We start from the raw sequence: 15,421 nt of genomic DNA, 5'->3' as shown, positions 1-15,421 counted from the left end.
TAGCAAACACCTTAACTGAACAATTTACAACTTACAGCTTGGGCAATAATAACAATTCATCATGAACTAGAAAATTGAAACACCAAAAACATATCACTGCCTCAGTGACTGCTTTAGTAACATTTGTTACAAGATTGAAATAAAAAGATTCCAAAGAAAAGACCATTTGATTTCTATGGGCAGAAAATAAGTGAGGACTATATATTGAGTACCTTAACAATCCAACACCTAAGGAATTCTCATTTATGCACCATATCTGTATTGATACTACAAACAAATGCTGCCAAACTACATTAGTGACTATCCAAGGGAGAAGAGAACACAAACAGTATCGTAATTTAACACAGAACCACGATGAATCCAATCTATGGTCCTTGGTAACTCTTTCTTCATTGTGGTCTTCTGTTCTCTCGAAAAAGGTCCAGCGAATAGCCATCCCTTCTGCCCTTATCATTTCTCCTCGAACTCCACATCAATGACATTAGGTTGTGATTTGGAACCAGAACTACCTTTTCTTGAATTGTATTCCCCTTGGCCTTTAGGCTGCCACACTATGTTTCCACAGCCTGTGCAAGAAATAATTTGGTTCTTGTACCCAGCAAATTCCCTATTACAGGCTGGACAAGTACCCTGTACAATTATTTAAGTGTCGTTTAGGAAAAATCTTTATACAAAAAATAAAAATGATAAAAGAAAACATAGATGGCAAGGTTTGTCCCTAAACGTTTAAGTCTATGTCTAAAGACTTTGAACTCTAAGAAGTGTTTAATAGGTCTTGAACTACCAAAGTACTTGAATTTTCAATTTTATGTCTAATATCTCTATAATTTTTTAATTTTATATCTAATAGATCTTTGACCTATATGACATTTTATAAAATTCACTCATCTATTAGGAAAAGAAATTGAAAGTTTAGAATTTAATTAGGCATAAAATTCAACTTAACGTCTAAAAGATCCTTTAGTTTTTTGATATACCAAATATATTATAAGCCTATTAGACACAAAACTGAAAGTTAAGACCTATTAGACATCATTCAAACATTACCACTTCACCAATGCCAACATCATAATTCGTAGTCAAATGAGGGTCAAATTTAACCTGAAAACCATTTCAAACTACTTTTCAAACCTTAAATATGTGTTTGGAGCGTTAAGTTGAGTTTTGAAGTTTGGAATTAATATGTTAAAGTTAGGAAGTCCGTGTTTAGGATGCGAGTTATTTAGTCTGGAGTTTGGAAACATGTGAAAGAGGGAGAGAGAAAGAGGAGAACATGGAGTTCTTCGATAAATGTGCAAACTTCAATAGTGAACATTGTTGACATTGGTGGAGTTGAGTTATTTAACACCAACTTATGAATATCACTTTTAGAACTTTCAAAGACCAAATAGACATCAAACTCAAATCTCCGTAACCAAAGATGCATTTTACCCTATAAATATAATATCTTCATAATCAGAATCATCCTAACCAATGTTAAGCAAATTGGTTGATGACATTCCAAGTTCCGTGGTATAAAGAATCTCCAATGCTCACGTGTATCTGTAACTCTAACAAAGTTGAATAACTGAACATGGTAGAGTGTTGTCTTCAGGTTTTTCTTGAAACTTTACTTAATCCTACTAGGCTGGACTAGAAAAGTACAGTAGTTTGGAACCTAGAGAATAAGGGCTTCTGTCCTTGCATATCAGTGACGTTCAATATCATGGAAAGAAGAAGATTTATATTGTTAGGAAGAGCCACTTCCCATGTTGGAAATGGATAGCATGTAATTCCAGTATTTTGTGGCATGGGGCACATCTAACCCACAGGGGATTGGGTCTCCAAACTTTTCTTGCACATGAAACACCAATATTGAAGAAAGAGCTCGCTTTTATATATGTGTATAGTGCGGACCAATTTACGCGCACCTCAACTAATTTCATGGGACAACCCACTTAACGACATTTGGGTGTTAAGGAAATTGGTAAGCCGTAAGATATTAAATCCTAAATAGGTGACTACTATGGATTGAACTCATAACCTAGGCCCTTTATCACGGTCATGTCCCTTATTTACCACTAGGCCAATCCATGATGGTTGAAGAAAGAGCTAGCCTAAGGAGCGTTTTTGGATCTTTTCTTTTGGTTTGATGCTAGCGTGTCTTAGCTCCCATTGACAGAAATTGAACTCTTTTAAGATATTTACCTCACCAAATATCAGTGTATATCGGTTACTCAAATTGGTATTGCCTCTTGAATAAGTCTTTGTTGAGTGAGATGACGAAGAAATATTTTGATCGACATTTGGGCCATATCCATTTGTTTGCACATTCATCGGGCACGAAGGAAAGCGCTTCCAAAAGAGTCTTCCCATTCAACTAGTTCATCATCACAAAAACTTCTCCAGAATTATAAGTCCCAAAATAAACAGGATTTTTTTTTTAATAAGAGGCACCCAAAATAAACAGGAATTGTAGACTCGCTAACAAAAGCTGAAACATTGCTGGAAAGGGAAAAAGAGAAATTGACTCCAAATTCTATGAATCTAAAAATTTCTTCTCGAGCGTAGGGACTGCTCAACCAAGAAATTGTAGCAGCAGTTACAGAAATAGCCTTACGATTAGGCAATGGCAAATGCAGAGGGGAGTAAGATTTCCCGTGGTGAAATGCAAAAATGCAACGAAAGTTGTGATGAACATTTGATTATAAAAACTGGTGGTGGAACTCTAGGATATGACTATATGAGTTGGGAAGAACAAGAAACTCCACAATTATTCCTCAAATCCAGATCGCACCAGATATCTTCCATAAAGAATGGGAGAGTGGCAGATTTTCCCGACAGGAAGGAATCTTAATTTTATTCGGCCACCTAAAACTATTGAAATTGATGATTTAGATACTCTCCTGACTCCTATTACTTGAAAGCTGGTCCCTAATTAAAAAATATAACAAAATAAAGGTATAAAAGGCATTATTAGCTGCTCTTCATGGGTCTTCCCAGAATAAAAAATTAATGTAATTTTCTTCTTCATTGTTTGTACACAACTCTTCACTAAGATATCATTAACTTTAGTAATCATTAAAAGGTATGATAGGTGGCTTCTTTCTTCTTCTTCTTCTTTTTTTTTTTTTTTTTTAACAAGATTAATTTTAAGTGTCTGCACCATTCTGAACTATGACTAGCATAATCATCACACAAAGCTGATAAGATATCAGTAATTATACAAATGCACAATATCACTTATACAACAGCAAAGGATGAGCAAGGCGCATACCTTTATTACAAGGCTATTGGCAAAAGACCCAATGAGTAGCGGACCAGCAAATGGTAGTATCCACGTTGCAAATATCAAGAACCGGAAAAGCCATCCAGACAAAGCAAACCAAAGGAAGAATATTGTCTACAAGGAAATGAAAAGAGGTGATACATGAGAAAAAGAAAGAAGAATAAATTAGGTTGAGAAAATTCTTTTAGTGTCTATATTCATAGTCTAAGACCTCTGTAAGTTAAAATTACGCACTATGTCTCCCATTGACGATTATACAAAAGTTAAATGGTCCTAATATAACTCCAAATCCAAGATCTTTATTTAAACGCAAAGCCCTTCTTCCAAAGGATCTGATCCAGGAAACACAAATCATGTAGGCTTTTTCAAAATCTAATCAACATGATTGCTCAAAAACTATCTTAAAGATCACATCTTCTTGTTTCCTCTTTAGCAAAGAGCACTTGGTCCAAAATTTGTCTACCTCCCATGAAGGCTCCTTATGAGTTAGAAACCGTACTAGGGTACTAGGAGGACTTTTCTCAACCTATTTACCAAAATTTAGAATATAGGCATCGGCAGATAGATTAAGGGCGGTTTGGAATGCATTTTCAAGTGTTTAATTTAAAAAATAATTCATTTTAAAAAATATTAGAGTGTTCGGAAACTATTTAAAATAGCTTTTGAAGTGTATTTTCTACTATTTTTGTCAAAAGTCACTTTTTTCTCAAGTCAATCCAAACGGACCCTAAGGTTTTATGATTCTGCAAACTCATAAACAAGTTTGAAATTCAACCTTGATTTGAAGTTTGAAAACCACGAGAGAAGTATCTCAAATGCTTCAAATTCCAAATTCTTTAGTCTTGATATAGAGCATTTCCTTGCTAGCTAAGTCTAAATTTTTTGTAAGTTATCCTATTCTTCTTTATTATAGTTGTTATAGTTCTATTATTAAGGTTTTCCATTATAATATCTGGTAATATTTTCCTTTTCTATGTTTTCTTTCTTTGGTCACTCTTTTAGTGAATGGAATAGAGTATTCTGATTCTCTCAAACCTAAGAGTTTTACATGGTATCAGAGCACTCTAAAAAAATATTAGGGTTTTGTGAACCTTAGGGTTTGAGAATTTAGAACCCATTTGTGTTACATCTAGGGTTATGTGGAGGGATGATTTTATACTTTTGCTCACTGCCGCCGTCTTTGGTTTGTTTGCCGCCATTAGCCGCCGTCAGTCATTGCCGTCGGAAAAAGGGAGGGTCGTTTTTCTTCGATATTTTTCAACACTGCCCAACCCATCGAGGAGCCAACCGCCGATCGACAGAAACCCAAAGTCCGGCATCCATCTGACCAGCACGTGAGGTTCACGCACCGCCTTTTTCCTTCTGCCGCCGATCCACGCGAGGCGCATTCGCCGCTGGTTCCAGTTCGTCTTCTGTGGGTTTCCTCGGCTTTGTTGACTCTCCTTGGTGGTGTGTTTGCTTGGACTATATACTCACTGTTGTGGTTCATGGAAGGAAAAAAAATATCTTTTCAGTAAATTAGGGTTTGCTTCTCTTTTCTTCGTAGTTTTTTTTTTTTTTTTTTTTTTTTGAGGTAATGGCCGATAAAAAACCAATCTGAGATAGTTCCTATGGTGTCGAAAGTAACTAAACACAAATTGAATGGATCCAATTACTATTCATGGAGATCAAATGTTCGCCACTTTATTAGGAGCATTGAGATGGATGATCACATCATGGAAGAGCCATCGATTGATGCTACTAAAAAGATTTGGTGGCGGGACGATTCAAGAATGCTTCTACAAATCAAGAATTCTATTGACTGTGAAATCATTGAATTAGTAAATCACTGCAAATCAATCAAAGAACTATTGGAATATTTGGATTTTCATTATTTTGGGAAAGAGACCATTAATAGAGTGTTTGATGTTTGTAAGACTCTATATCAACCTGATCAAGGAGAAAAATCTCTTACAAGCTACTATATGGAGGTCAAAAAATACATGTGCGGAATTCAATGTCTTGATGCCACTTAGCATGGATCCAAAAGTTCGAATGGCTCAACGTGAAAAGTTGTTTATCATGAGTTTTTTAGTTGGTCTTGCACCTAAATATGAGATGGCCAAAGATCAAGTGTTGTCAAGCTCAAACATCTCATTGTTGGAAAAAGCTTATACTCGAATACTTCGTACAGAGAAGCCACAAGCAGCTATGTCATCTGATTCTAGCAGTGCTTTAATTGGACGAGGGTTGAATCAAATTGCTCCAAAGGTCCTCCCAATAATCAAAGATCAAATTTAGTAGGTGTTGTTTGCTATTACTGTCGTAAATCTAGCCATACGAAACGTGAATGTAAAAGATTGATGAATAAGGGTTAGAGGGTGCCATCTACACATGTCGCTTCTACTCCTAATAATCTTGACAAATCAATTACGATTTCTGCAAAGGAGGTTACTAAATTTCAACAGTATCAAGAGTCATTGAAGGCATCATCTTCTACTGTCATTACGGCCATCACGGAGATAGGTAACATCTCTAAATGTCTTCTTTCCTCCACGTTGAAATGGGTCGTTGACTTTGGCGCTACAGACCATATGACGAGTAACCCCGGTTTATTCTTTTACCTTTGTACATCTACCTCTTCACCTAATGTCACTATAGCTTATGAAACCACCACTCCTGTTTTAGGATCAGGAACCGTCCATTTTACTGAATCAATTTTTTTGTCATCAATTTTAAATTTACCACATTTCTCTTTTAATTTGATTTCGGCCAGTAAACTCACTCGTGATCTTCATTGTTGTGTCTCCTTTTTTCTTGGTTATTGCTTATTTCAAGATCTTATGACAAAGCAGACTATTGGTAAAGGGCGTGAATTTGGAGGTCTTTACATCTTTTATCACAAATACCTACAACCATCACATGCTCTAGCATGTCATCTCCCTTTGAAGAACATCGTCGTTTGGGTCATCCGTCTATCTTTGTGTTGAAGAGTCTTTGTCCACAGCTTCAACATTTGTCTTCTTTAGATTGTGAGTCATGTCAGTTTACTAAATTTCATCGTTCAAGTTTGTATCCTCAAGTCAATAAACGAGCTAGTGCGCCTTTTGAATTAGTCCACTATAATGGTTGGGGTCCATGTCTTATTGAGTCCAAAGGAGGGTTTCGGTATTTTGTTACATTTGTCGATAACTATTCTCGTGTTACATGGTTATATTTAATGAAAAATCATTCTAAGTTACTTTCTTATTTTCGTAACTTCCATGCTAAAATTCGAACTCAGATTAGTGGTGCTCTTAAAATCTTACGGTGCGATAATGCTAAAGAATATTTCTCTCATGCACTCAAGTCTTATTTAGATGCCCATGGCATTCTTCATCAATCTTTTTGTATCAATACTCCATCTCAAAATGAGATTGCAAAACGAAAGAATCGTCATCTCCTTGAGACAGCCAGAGCTTTGTTGTTCCAGATGCATGTTCCAAAATCCTTTTAGGCTGATGATGTTTCCACAGCTTGTTTCTTAATAAATTGCATGCCTTCTTCCATTCTTATGGGTGAGATGCCTTTTCATACTTCATGTCCCAAACAACATTTGTTTCCCAGTCTACCCAAAATATTTGGTTATACCTGCTTTGTTTGGTATGTTCAGCTTCAACATACCAAGTTGGATCCAAAGTCCTTAAAATGTATTTTCCTTGATTATTCCCATGTTCAAAAGGGTATCAGTGTTATTGTCCTCGTCTAAGTAAATATCTTGTCTCTCCTGATGTCACTTTTTTTAACATTCTCATTCTTTTCATCGTCGTCTTTCTCTTCAAATAAGAGTCGGTGGGAGCATAAGAAACTAAAGGATGATTTCCTTGTCTACACAATTGTTTCCCTTCCAATCCTCTTCCTGATTCATCTCCACCTGTGGCCACCTCTATTCTTCCACCCATCGTTAAGGTCTATACTCAACGACAACCTCCTTCAGTTCCATGCCCTATACCAAAGGCTTCTTCGTCTCCTTCAGTTCCATGCCTTTTACCAGAGGCTTCTCTATCTCCTTCAGTTCCATGTCATGTACCAGAGTCTTCTTCGACATTGGATCCAGAAAAGAGTGATGATCTTCCTATTGCTCTTCGTAAAGGTAAACCTAAGTGTGCTTACCCGATTTCCTTTTTGTTTCATATAACCATTTGTCGTCTTCCACATGTTCATTAATTGCATCCATAGAGTCTGTATCCATCCTTAAAACTGTTCATGAAGCTTTATCTCATCCTGGTTGGTATGCTGCAATGGTGGAGAAGATGACTACCTCAGATGATAATTGTACTTAAGTAGTTTCTCTCCTTGCAGGAAAGAAGGCTATCAGTTGCAAATGGGTATTTGTGGTTAAAGTCAATCCTGATGATTCTGTTGCTCGATTAAAAGCACGCCTTGTAGTGAAAGGCTATGCACAAACTTATGGCGTTGACTATGCTGATACTTTTTCTCCAATAGCAAAAATGGTAACTGTTATTTCATTAGCTTCAATCAATCATTGGCCTTTACATCAGCTTAATATTAAAAATGCATTTCTTCATGGTGATCTTCAAAAAGAGGTGTATATGGAGGAACCACCAGGGTTTGTTGCTCAGGGGAAGAATGGAACGGTGTGTTGCCTTCGTAAATTTTTTTATGGATTAAAGTAGAGTCAACGGGCTTGGTTTGGTAAATTTAGTCAGGTGATTAAAAGTTTTGGAATGCGGACGGGCACGTTAGATCATTCAGTCTTTTTTAAGAGATCTAAGAGTGATGTCATCTTGTTAGTCATTTATGTTGATGATTTTGTGATTACAAGTGATGATGCTTTAGGTATCCAGTCCCTAAAAACCTTTCTTCATAGTCAATTCCATACAAAAGATTTAGGCATGTTGAAATACTTCTTAGGAATTGAGGAAATAAGAAGCAAGAAAGGAATACTATCACAGAGAAAATATGCACTTCACTTGTTAACTGAAAAAATAATTAGCAAACACTTTGACAAGATGTTCTATTTTTCAATAGAAATATATTCGCTCAAAAAGGTCCCTATAAGAAGTTAATCGTATATGAGAAGATTGATTACGTAGAAAAAGGAAAATGGATTCGTATTCACATACATAAGAATTGTATAGGAACAAGACTAATCTTCGATTTCTTTTTGAAAAAAAAGAAATCAATTTTTTTGAAGTACTAAGACTACTCAAATTACAATACTCGTGAAAAAAGAACCGTAATAAATGAAAAGAAGAGGCATCTTTCACCCAGGAGCGAAGGATTTGAACTAAAATTTCCTAGGGGCTAAACCATGTAGTACCCCAATGATGCCCAACTTACCGCTAATAAAAGATGGAGAATTGCTAAAAGATCCTGAAAGATATAGGAGGTTAGTGGGAAAACTTAATTACCTTACAGTGACTCAACCCGACATAGCCTATTCAATGAGTATTGTGAGTCAGTACATGTCAAGCCCTACAATTGATCATTGGGCTGCATTGGAACAGATTTTGTGTTATCTGAAGGTTGCTCCCGAGCGTGGTTTATTATATAAGGATTATGGTCATACTAATACTGAATGTTTCTCAGACGCCGATTGGACAGGATCTAAAGAAGACGGAAGATTAATGTTAGGATATTGTGTTCTTGTTGGTGGTAATTTGATTTCTTGGAAGAGTAAGAAGCAAAATGTGGTGTCCGTTCAAGTGTGGAATCAGAATATAGAGCAATGGCACAATCTGTGTGTGAATTGATTTGGATATATCAACTTCTTGTTGAGTTGGTGTAACGCCCCAGGCCCAGGATTCGGACCAAGATTCCAAATTCGGATTCGGCACCTGATGGCCCTGGCATTCCCCTACGTCTCCTGCAACCTAGCTATGTCGTCCTTACGTGCCTTGAATGCTTCTAGAAGTGAAAGTTGACCCCACAAACCAACACGGATTCTTCCAACATGCTTTGTCCTCACTCACATAAGTCCTAGGAAAATTTCGAGGAGGTCACCCAACATAGGATTGCTCCAAGCTAAGCATGCTTAAATTTGGAGTTCTTATGATTAAGCCACCGAAAAGGAGGATGCACCTTGTTGGTATAGATAGTAACTTTCAATTCTTTTAAGTCTTTCTTAACCATACTTTCATGTCCTCAGGATCCCTCTCATTCAGATGTGATATCGGTTCATTCATGTACCCCTCCTGAACTCGGGTCGTTACATACCCACCAGCTTCCGCTTGGTTCTTCCCCGGACCACATCTTACTGGGAGAGGTTCTGCTTTGATACCATCTGTAACGCCTCAGGCCCAGGATTCGAACCAAGATTCAGAATCCAGATTTGGCACCTGATGGCCCCGACATTCCCCTGCGACCTGGCTATGTCGTCTTTACATGCCATGAATGCTTCTAGAAGTGAAAATTGTCCCCACAAACCAACACGGGTCCTTTCAACATACTTTGTCCTCACTCATATGAGTCCTAGAAAAATTCTGAGGGGGTCACCCAACATAGGATTGCTCCAGGCTAAGCACACTTAATTTTGGAGTTCTTATGATTAAACCACCGAAAAGGAAGGTGCACCTTATTGGTATAGGTAGTAACCTTCAGTTCTTTTAAGCCTTTCTTAACCATGCTTTCATGTCCAGAATTCCTCTCATTCGGATGTGATATCGGTTCATTCATGTACCCCTCCTGAACTCGGGTCGTTACAGTTGGGATTTGAAATCACTACACCAACAAAGTTGTGGTGTGATAATCAAGCAGCACTTCATATCGTGCCTAATCCAGTATTTCATGAAAAGACTAACCATATTGAAGTTGATTGCCATTTTGTACGTGAGAAAATTCAACAAGGTTTGGTATCTACAAGATATGTGAAGATCGGAGAACAATTAGGAGATATCTTCACGAAAGCATTGAATGGAACACGTATAGATTATCTATGTAAAGGTTGGGCATGATTAACATATATGCTCCAACTTGAGGGGGAGTGTTATAGTTCTATTGTTAGGGTTTTTCATTATTGTAAATATTTTGTTATATTTTTCTTTTCTATGCTTTCTTTCTTTGGTCACTCTTGTACACTTGTATATATTCATATCTTTGATAAATGGAATGGGGTATTCTGATTCTCTCAAACCTAAGAGTTTTACAATAGTCAATTAGAGAGCTTTTTGTACCTTCCTCAATTGTTCTATGGACAGATTCTTACTCTTCCCTCCCTTGTACATAGGACATCTTACTAAGTTTTATTCTTTTTTAATATTCGTGAATGTCAAGACCGGCTTACGCACATATCAACTACACTCACGAGATAATCTACTTGACCTTATAGTATTTAAGTGCTAAAGAAACTTGTAGGATATTAAATCCTAGATAGTTGGTTACCATGAATTGAACTCATTCCCTTTATGTTCTTTGTTAAACTCATGAGCCTTGTTTACCACTAGGTCAATCCATAATGGTTTCATCTTTCTAAATTATACTATATAATATGGCATTGATAAAAATAGATTACAACTAACAAGGTAAATACCAAAACATATACAACACAAAAAACCGCACATTTTGTTGCAGCTTGCACCTAAGTCCCAAAGGACTATTGCGCTTTATTACGTCTTGAACTTCAAAAAACACTGCTTGAAGAGTAACATCTGACTATTTCAACCGTTTAAATACTTACTCTTGGACGAACAATCTAAACTCTAGCCAATATAAATCCACAAATGTTTTCACTAATTTGTTTGTAAGACTTCAAAAAAATCAAATAAATTCACAATTCTTTTAGCCCATTGAATGACACTACAGTGTTTTAAAAAGCCCCCCAAGGGCGCACCTAGGCTCAAGGCGTAGGTCTAGTGTCTTGCCTTTTCAAGGTAAGACTCACAAAATAAAGCACACCTTAAGCATGCGCTTTTTGTGAAGCCCCAAGGCTTAAAAGCCCTAGGCTGTAGAGCTTGTTCATTATTTTTTAAAAATAGTAATAATTAAGGTTTTCCTTCTTTATTAACTAAAAAAATCAAATTTCCTAAGCCTAAATACAAAAATTCTTGTGTTTAGGGGTCTTTTTTTCATATTTCCACTTCAACTATGCTTTCTCTTCTTTGCGTAGTACTTATATATATAATGTGCCTTGCAAAAAAAAACACGCTTTTTTTATTGTATTTAAGCCCTAGAAGACTATCACACTTTATTGTACCTTGAGCCTTAAAAAACACTGAACACCCCCACAGTTTTCCCCTCTTGCTCCCAAACTCTCCTCTCTTCGTAACATTAAAGGTAATTCACATTCACATAGCTTTATCCAGCCCCACCACTTGGATTTCCATCTTTCAAACTTACGAATGAAACCATCCACAAAGTTTCATCCTTCCTTAAGTTCCTCTAACTCCTTGACGATCCCTTTAAGTAAAATATTTAAAAATCATGGGAACTTCAAGAATTATTTTCTTCAAAGCTTCAAACAAGGCAAACCAGTCATAGTGTAAATGAAATCTTATCACAACTATAGTTTTTCTTTTCCCTTGAAATCAACAATATGCAAGGTGGGAGATTCGAACCTCTAACGCTCTTGATTGATTTCACTTGCTTTACGTCAGTTGAGCTTCTCATGCTAGCCACAACTATGGTATATTCACAAACAATTTGAAAAAACTTAAATTATTTTTTCTCCAACTAACCGACATATTGCCTTATAAACTCAGCCAGTCAGCCTATTCCTCCGTCCTCTACTTTGTATTCCTCCTTTCTCCATTGAGTTTTTCTCCCTCCCAAATGAAATTATCCCCCCTTCAAATTCATTCTTCCCTTGGATTTCTTCCTTTCCCCAACTGAAATTAACCTTATCCTGGTATTAGCTTTGAGCTTATAACCAATTAATAATTGTGCAAGAGAATTCTCCTCATTTTCCCCCTTACACCCGAGAAAAACCTACCCAGATCCTTCCCATCTAACAACACCTTATCCTGGTATTAACCTTATCCTTGGAGTTCTTCCTTTCCCCAACTGAAATTAACCTTATCCTGGTATTAGCTTTGAGCTTATAACCAATTAATAATTGTGCAAGAGAATTCTCCCCATTCTCCCCCTTGCACCTGAGAAAAAACTACCCAGATCCCCCATCTAACAACACCTTATCCTGGTATTAACCTTATCCTTGGATTTCTTCCTTTCCTCGACTGAAATTAACCTTATCCTGGTATTAGCTTTGAGCTTATAACCAATTAATAATTGTGCAAGGGAATTCTCCTCATTTCCCCCCTTGCACCCGACAAAAAACTACCCAGATCCTTCCCATCTAACAACATCTTTATGAAGTCACCCAACAATTCCCAAAAAATATCAAGGACCATTGTCAACCCCTGCTGGAACCAAATATATCTCCTGACACGCCAACTGAAAAAGTGGTGATCTCCATGTACTCCATTGTGATATGAGAGAGTTTTCACCTAAATCGATCCTTCAACGGAATTTTCTTGAAGAACTAATTGTTCGATGGACATTGAAGAAGTTCTAACTGTAATTGTTCCAACCACAGAAAGTTCTCCAAATAAAATCTGGTGTAGAAAAGAACCTTATCAAGAGACCTCAAGAAATATCAACTCAACTAATACAAAAAGACTTATTTTTACAGCTCGTAGTCCATGGCACTCATAAGATATAAGTTCATTCAAAAAAGAGAGGAGGCCTACCTTTTTTTAATTTGATTAGATTATATTAAATGTATTTACCTTTTAATAACTACAGAACCATGTGTCCACAAACTCAAAAACAAAAAAGTTGAATCTTGACTAGAAATTTGAAGAGAGAGCCACAAAAAAAAAACTATCTCCAATGCTCCAACTTCCAAATTCTTTAATCTGTCTTTCTTTCTTTCTTCTTTTTTTTTTTTTTTGGGGGGGGGGGGGGTTAGAAAACCGGACCATTGAGGAAGAATGGAAGAATGTACGAGGACATACAAAAAACAGTCCACCTACTAACTACAGAAAATGACTCTAATTCAAGAGAATCAAACAAAGTTCATAATAACAAAAAAGGCTGGTAACATACACCCACTATCTATGATGTATTAAACCTAGCAACCTCCTGGACCTGCTCCACGATCTTTCCACATCCCTAAAAATTCTACTATTGCTCTCAAGCCAAATTCCCCATAACATAGCAAGAAAAACAAGTCTACCACAAAACTCCCCTTATCTCAAAACAGGAAATTAAGGACCACCTCCTTAATCATAGCCTTGAACCTCTACCTTGACCCAAACAGACTTGAGCATTCATACCACAGATAACCTTGATTCTTACTAAGCAGAGATTATCAATCATCTTAAAGCCCCTTATTGGGAAGACTTGAAATTTATGGAACCCTGTAAATGTTTGATGATAGCAATGGCAAAAAAGGTAAGGATATGAAGAATCCTTTTTTTTTTTTTTTCTGTGAAGAATCTTATTTGCTACTGCATTTCCTTGCATGGCTAATTCTAGATCTTTGAAATTACTTAATCAATTAGGGAACATTTTGTAATCTCCTCAATTTCTCTTTTGGTGGATACTGGATCCTCCTTTGTACATCTTTCTATGTTAATATACTGCATATATAGTATGGATTAGAGTAGATTTTGAGTAAAAAAAACACATACACAATACAGCTTGAAATATTCTAGACCTAAGAAATAGGATAGGTCCACCATTTAGCTACTGTAACTTAAAATATGTGTCGCTGGATTCAGATTTGATCTCTTCTAGCATTTTTTGGGACTAATGACTAAGAAAACAAAAGAACTTTTAGTTGTATGTAGGATAGTAAAAACATTTTTAATAGGAGAGTTTTGCATCTTCTTGTATGGGCATCATAAATAAACTAGGACTTTCAATTTATTTCTCTAGTTGATCTTCCAGAAAATGCCTCGAGGCCATGGTTCACGTCTTAAAAGTAAAGTGATACGATCTCATATCACTACCATTCTAAGAACACGCTAAACACAGGGGAAATTGACAAAAATAAAAGACTATACCACGTACCACAAAACTTTTTCCTAATGGCGTGTCCATAAACTCATTGAGTTGCCTCCTATACTGCACAGACCAAGGGAAATAAGAGTGAGTGACGGCGCTGACATTAGAGAACAAAACAATTGAGAAAACAACAAAATTTAATAGACATTTCAAAGATAAGAGAACAGCCAATATTGCAGACAACCAAGAAAAAGATAAACTATGATTTTCATTCTACTTCAGTGAAAACTAGTCAATTATAAATATCTTGGATAAAAGGCATCAAGCTTTGACACTCGGAGTGACTGCTGATCTTGAAGAGGACTAATTAAGAACGATCCTTCAGATAATTTCAAACTTCACTTCCAAAATCGATATTAACTAAGCAGGCCCTATCTACACAAATTCATTTCACAAGCACGAATACCAATCAATCCGCAGTACAAACCCTTGGCCAATTTCTGCTAAAATCCAATGTAAAATTACGCCAACGCAATCCAATTCCAAACTCCCTATCAATCTCGCGCGCCCGGTCGGCCGCCGATTGTGCAACAGAACTAACACGGCGCGATACAGAGTAGCGCCTATCAAGACGCTCCGCAGTTTTCCTCGCCTCGAATACGAATTTCTCGAAGCCATCGTTGGCACCTCGCCACACTTTGTTCCATGCCTCGCCAAAACCGTCGCTGTTGCCGCCGCCGCGACGGTATGCCTGAACGAAGCCAATAGTTCTCCGGTAAGGGATCATTAAGGACCTACTCCTCCTCAATCTCAACGGAGCTTGAACCGGTGGCTGCCATGGCGGCAGAGGTGTTGAAGCTATCATCACAAGTTGTATTTACCGTTGGTTGGATTTTTTTTCTCTTCTTCTACTGCAAGTTATAGCTTTTGCTGGAAGGTCTCTACCGTTCAGCCAGGCAGGCTCGCGTCTGCGGCCAGAATGTTTTTTGATTAAATATAAAACTTAAATCAATTATTCATATATTTTGGTTTTATTTATTAAACTTTTAGTTTTTGTTTTGAAAACTGGTTTTTTTTTAACAATAAAATTGGTATTAGGCTATTTGCAATCTTAGAAAGTGATTATAGAAAAATTTTAGGCTGTGTTTGGTAACCATTTTGTTTTTTAAAATAAAGTTTATTAATACTATTTTCACCTCCAAATTTCTTCTTTTCTTATCTACTTTT

General features: G+C 36.7%; 1 protein-coding gene across 1 annotated transcript; it reads right to left on the bottom strand.

Moving 5' to 3' along the window:
- Window positions 1–15,173, bottom strand: LOC120067037. Its single transcript, XM_039018411.1, has 4 exons — window positions 14,682–15,173; window positions 14,261–14,314; window positions 3,257–3,382; window positions 1–630 (listed from the first exon to the last, which is right to left on the bottom strand). The coding sequence occupies exons 1-4, from the start codon at window positions 15,057–15,059 to the stop codon at window positions 451–453; spliced, it is 738 nt and encodes a 245-aa protein (XP_038874339.1). The 5' UTR covers window positions 15,060–15,173; the 3' UTR covers window positions 1–450.
- Window positions 15,174–15,421: the final 248 nt, after the last annotated feature.

Source organism: Benincasa hispida, chromosome 12 (assembly GCF_009727055.1).
Source record: "Benincasa hispida cultivar B227 chromosome 12, ASM972705v1, whole genome shotgun sequence".
Classification (NCBI taxonomy): domain Eukaryota; kingdom Viridiplantae; phylum Streptophyta; class Magnoliopsida; order Cucurbitales; family Cucurbitaceae; genus Benincasa; species Benincasa hispida.
Note: the sequence above shows the minus strand (reverse complement) of the source record. Positions and strands in the feature narration are given on the sequence as shown.

Bases quoted from the DNA above. Each gene is read 5' to 3' on its own strand.
- LOC120067037 (XM_039018411.1), bottom strand. From the start codon at position 15,059: ATGATAGCTTCAACACCTCTGCCGCCATGGCAGCCACCGGTTCAAGCT. The intron at 14,315-14,681 runs GTTTGTACTGCG...TGGTCTGTGCAG, and splicing joins TTAGCAGAAATTGGCCAAGG to TATAGGAGGCAACTCAATGA. The intron at 631-3,256 runs GTATGCGCCTTG...ATAATTGTACAG, and splicing joins CCAATAGCCTTGTAATAAAG to GGTACTTGTCCAGCCTGTAA.